Genomic DNA, 5,426 nt, shown 5'->3' with positions numbered 1-5,426 from the left:
GACGATGTGTTCAGCAGGAGAGATCGTCTCGATCATACCCAAATGTGACTCCAGGAAAAAACATTCACTGAATTTGCATCAGTGAAAAAACAGCTGACGCAGAAAGAGAAAATGTTTCATATCTAACTGAATCACATGTGATAATAATAATAATAATAATAATAATAATAATAATAATAATAACAGAAAACACTATTGATGATTTCAGTGTTTAAACTATTAAAATGTAGTATTTTAGTTATAGTTATATTATATTAGAACTATTTTGGTGGATGTCCATGTCAGCATTAGGAGTGAAGTGAGAGGGAAGAGTGTGACCGGGGAATTCATACACGGATGTTGCTGTGGAGGAAAATAAAATAAATAAAATCCTCCGTATGTGCTTTATGCAAATGAGAGGAACATCAACATGATGAACAAACAAACTGGTGTCTAACTGCAGCACAGAGGAAGAAAATGTCCAGAGAATTTAAATTACATGCACGTTATTATAAAACTTTCTTTACTGAAGCAATGATGTGAAGAATTTCTTTGATCATTGAATGAATATGAATTAAACTTGTCAGGCCTCTATAACAGATTGTGCGCTTCATGTTTGTCAGGATGAACAGTAAGTGCTGTTATTCACAGACACAGATTAAACCCTGTCCTTCATCGACATGACTAAACATGTGGAGAGAAATGAAGAAATCTGAAATTATTATCATGATTATGTGGAAATCTTCCATTTTCTGGTGAAATTGAACCTTAAATATCGTTGAGGGTTGTAGTGAGTTGTAATTAAACAGAAGCAGTACAGCAGTGATGTGTTATTACTGTAATAATCATTATTTATAGTAGAATGGGGTCATTTCTGATCTGTAACCTCCTGTATTAAATACAGATTTCAAAAGCACTGATTACACTGTTACATCAAACTCGCAATAAAGTTCTCCAAAGTGATATATATTTCAAGAGAAGTGTGTGTTAATTAAAAACCATACAGACACTTCTCAATACCTTACCTTTAAAGATAAGATCCATCCATCCATCTTCTATACCGGTTATACATTTCAGGGTCACGGGGAACCTGGAGTCTATCCCAGGGAGCGGGGTACAATCACATACACACTCATTCATACACTACGGACACTTTAGACACGCCAATCAGCCTACCATGCACGTCTTTGGACTGGGGGAGGAAACCAGAGTACCCGGAGGAAACCCCCACAGCACGGGGAGAACATGCAAACTCCACACACACACACAGGGCCACGGTGGGAATCAAACCCCCAACCTGGAGGTGTGAGGCAAACACGCTAACCGCTAAACCACCGTGCGCCCCAACAGTACATTCTTTTAAACAAAAACTGGACTATAAATCTAACAAAACTAAATAATTGATTATAATAAAAAATCAATGGTGCACTTTCACAAATAGTTTATATAAAATATTTTCCCGAACTCTGACCCGCAGGGTGGCGAAGTTGCTGTCGGTGCTGTGATTGCGTCTCGAGTTTTATTCATTATATTATGTAATGATAGAGACAGAGACAGGTTCCATCTTCACTTTCTCAGTTTAATGCATTGTATTTTATAAAACAAACTATAACAGAAATCGAGTGAAAATAAAGAGCGTAACAGCACGAGTCTCAGTTTCAGCACCAAGTACAGAGGCATGAAACAGTCAGAGAGAGAGAGAGAGAGAGACAGAGACAGAGAGAGACAGAGACAGAGAGAGAGAGAGAGAGAGAGAGACAGACACAGAGAGAGAGAGAGAGAGAGAGAGAGAGAGAGAGAGATGTCCATTTGGTCCATTCTGTGAGGTTTTGTGTAAATGTAATGGAAGGAGTCTCCAGTGTCAGCACTTTGTAACAGTCAGAGGTAAAGCTGTAAATTCTTCAGGACAGGGGAGTTGACGCTTCTTCGCGGTTTTTCGGGAACACTCGTAACAAGCTGCGATTTTGAGAGAATACAGAGACGCTGCTGAGGGAGCGAGTGTTCACAGCTGCTGTAACACAAGCGAGAAAGTGGATGTTCCACAAGACTAAACGTAACTATAAATGGATGAAAGGTATGACATGTTCTTTAATACATTGTTATTTTAAATAATTGTAATTGTTGGTATTTTGCTGTGGTGTAAGAGGAATAAAACACTCAGGGACGCGCCGTTGGAGGAAAATAATCAGCTTCAGGGTGGTACGAGCAGGTTTTAGGACTCGAGGCGTTAGAGGAAGCAGACGAGTTTAGAAACAGACGGCTGAGAAACACAGCAAGTACTTCCTGAAGAGCTGGAAGCTGATTGGCCGATTCGGCTCTCCACGATGAGAGCTGTAACTGGATTAAACTCCGTATTGGTGTGTGATTATCACTCAGTGTGTACAGAGGATGTAGGCCACCAGTGTAGTGGCGTGCACGCGCGCGCACACACACACACACACACACACACACACACACACAGAGAGAGAAAATCACATTTTTACTCGAGTAAGAAACGAAGAAGAAAAAGGTTCACAGTGTAAGAGGTTGTTCTGATCGTTGTTGTCACACACTTTAGACGAAAATAAACTCAAACAAACAAAAACAATAAACAGTCACACGAGTTGAATAAAACAGTACAGCGCTCACACGTTCTGTCGTTCATTATTCATCCTTTACACCACAAAACTACTAAAAGCACACAGGAAGTAAGAGATCGTCGGCTGGATCATCAGAACCACGGATCAGAACCACGGGTCTGACCCAATCAGAGCACTTTCGCAGTAGAGTTTAAATAACCGGACTGTCTTTCCCTGCAACTGAAGCTAACCGTAAACACGGAATAAAAACAAACATCACAAACAGGAATGTAAAAAACCCTAAACGCAGTCCTGATGAAAAACCGCTGAATCTCATCAATTACAGAGTAACAGAAATAAAATGATGAATAAAGTCTTTTGTTTTCAACTTTCATCATAGATTTGTTTTACAACAAAACTGGTCCTGTGTGTAAATGTTGGAGTTTTGTGGCGTGAAGAATAAACACAGCGTATAGTTTATACGCACTGCACTATTTTATTTTAAATCCTCTCCAGAGTTCATAAATAAATACGTTTCATTCGGTGTCAGAAATTCTGACGCGTACGTTTCTCTCCTCGTACCACAGTGTTAGTGTTAATGATCTGATCTGCTCGCTCAGGAGTGTCTCGCACACGCACACACACACACACACACACACACACACACACACACACACACACACACAGATCAAAGGTAAAGGGAAGTTATTTGGCAATAAAAAAAAGTCTGTCTAGGCAGTGTTGTGTGTGTGTGTGTGTGTGTGTGTGTGTGTGTGTGTGTGTGTGTGTGTGTTGAGCTGGAAGATCCCACTGTCTGAAAGCATGCTACGTGTTTTCGTTTTTGAAATTGCTAGGAAACACAGTCTAATAAGACATGCTCCTCCTCTTCCTGTATGTGAGACACGCCCTCTTCTGCCAACGCCTCTCCTCCCAGAACGCCGAGTTCCATTTCAGGCAGATCATCTTCTAACGGAGCGCCGGCATCGTTCTCACAGTACAGACACTCCTATACACACACACACACACACACACACACACACACACACACAGCAGCATTATTTATCTTTATTCATTTAACTGCTGAGATTGACAGGTATAGAGGCCACGCCTCCTCTACTGGGACTGAAGCAATGAAGCCACACCCCCATCACTAGCAGGGTTACAAACTGTATTATCTATTTTCATACAATAGTACACACACACACACACACACACACACACACACACACACACACACACACACACACACCTTGATGTTGATGGCTTTAGGTAAACCACCTCGTCTCATCCACTGGTGCTGCTCTCGGAGCTCTCGCCTCTGATCTGAAGTGAAACGTGGCTGGTTCTTCTGCAGCTGCCGCAAACGCTCTCGATCTTCCCGTAACACCTTCTCCATGTCCCTACACACATCAGACACACATCAGACACACATCAGACACACATCAGACACACATCAGACACACATCAGACACACATCAGACACATGCTAGCTTTCGTTTCTGGGAGAGACGCTGCCATTGGCTGAGAGAGCTGTCACTCACCGTGACGGCACCTGATAGGTCATCATGACGTTCTGGTCGGTGTTGGCCATCAGCAGCCAGAGAGGATCCTGGAGGACATATTTGAAGTTTTGTCCGTCTTCTTTCCTTTTCTCCTTGTGCTCTTGCTCAGAAGAGTCCACGCTCCCGAAATATTTGCTGCTCCCTGTAGAGGAGGATTGTGGGTAACGCCTTGCTTCTAACAGGAATAAAGTGAACTGTTTGTGTTATCGCACGCTCACCTGCGCCACTGTTGGAGGTGTTGCAGCCGTTGGAGGCGGAGCCTGTGGATGCAGACGTGGCCGATCCAGAGTCCTCCTGCATCAGCAGATCCATCAGCTCACTGGACGAGGAGAGAGCGTCACTCGGACCTCCGTCTTCAACACAACACGGCTACAAGGATGCAGAATAACACAATAATTCTCTCTCACACACACACAATGATTTCCATAAACACACACACACACACACACACAGCACCTGTGCAGAGATGTACACTACAGGATCAGTGTGAGAGAGTTGGATTGAGTGTTAGCTACATTAGCATAGCACCGCTCTGACCTGCTGCACGTCTGCAGTGCTGCTACTTTTCTCCTGCGCCGAGCTGCAGTTCCCCCGGGCACCTGACAGTGGCGTCGTGCTGTGCGAGTCCGCTTTGTCCTCCAGCTGCAGCAGGTCCAGCTGTAACGGAGAGCTGCAGTGAGACCCGAACAGCGGCGGAGAGCAAGAGAGAGGAGACGGGGAAGGGACCTCGGCCGATTCGGGAACAGGAAGCCTGGGGTCAGAGGTCATCTGGTATGGGAGTGGTGTCTGTGGAGTGAACTGCATCTGGAATGGCTGTGGGGGTTGAAATGGAGCTTGGGGTTGAAAAGGATTCTGGGTAACGTAGACGTGTTGGGGCATAAATGCTTGCGGGACAGTGTAGTCTTGTTGAGGCTGGAAAGGCTGTTGGGTAGTGTAGTTTGGTTGTGTTTGCTGAGGTTGCAAGGGATTCTGGGGGTTGTAGTTCGGCTGCTGAGCACCGACACCTGGCTGCTGCTCGGGGTAGAAAGGTGGGCTTGCTGACATGCCGAGCTGAGGGAACATATAGCTGGGTAAAACAAATGCCACCATCGGTGTGACCACTGGGGCTGGGAATTGGGGAGCAGTGGGCGGAGCCTGAGTGGTTCGGGCATCTGAACCGCGGTCACCAGCAGGGGGCAGTGTAGCCGGGTAAAAATTGTAACCGGGAATCATGGCGGGGTATGGCACTGAGAACGCAGACTGAGATGCCTCCGATGGCGACCATGATGTCTGGTTCAGTCCCTGAAGAGGTGGGCGGAGCCTGCGCTGAGAGACGGCGCTGTCCGAC

At 45.0% G+C, this 5,426-nt stretch overlaps 1 protein-coding gene across 5 annotated transcripts in view; it reads right to left on the bottom strand.

Annotated features, from left to right (window-relative positions):
• Positions 1-1,537: 1,537 nt before the first annotated feature.
• The window catches only part of LOC108280269 (period circadian protein homolog 2), a 12,977-nt gene continuing 9,088 nt past the window's right edge, over positions 1,538-5,426 (bottom strand). For all 5 annotated transcript variants that reach the window (XM_053688564.1, XM_053688565.1, XM_053688566.1 and 2 more), the window contains 5 exons: positions 4,637-5,426; positions 4,318-4,468; positions 4,079-4,241; positions 3,787-3,937; positions 1,538-3,543 (listed from right to left, as the gene is read on the bottom strand). The exon at positions 4,637-5,426 is cut by the window's right edge and continues 103 nt beyond it. In XM_053688564.1, the coding sequence (XP_053544539.1) occupies positions 3,388-3,543; positions 3,787-3,937; positions 4,079-4,241; positions 4,318-4,468; positions 4,637-5,426 (1,411 nt within the window). In that variant the 3' untranslated portion in view covers positions 1,538-3,387. The remainder of the gene's footprint in view (positions 3,544-3,786; positions 3,938-4,078; positions 4,242-4,317; positions 4,469-4,636) is intronic.

Source organism: Ictalurus punctatus, chromosome 20, assembly GCF_001660625.3.
Source record: "Ictalurus punctatus breed USDA103 chromosome 20, Coco_2.0, whole genome shotgun sequence".
Lineage (NCBI taxonomy): Eukaryota > Metazoa > Chordata > Actinopteri > Siluriformes > Ictaluridae > Ictalurus > Ictalurus punctatus.
The sequence above is the reverse complement of the archived record's forward strand: the minus strand, read 5'-3'. Positions and strand labels throughout refer to the sequence as shown.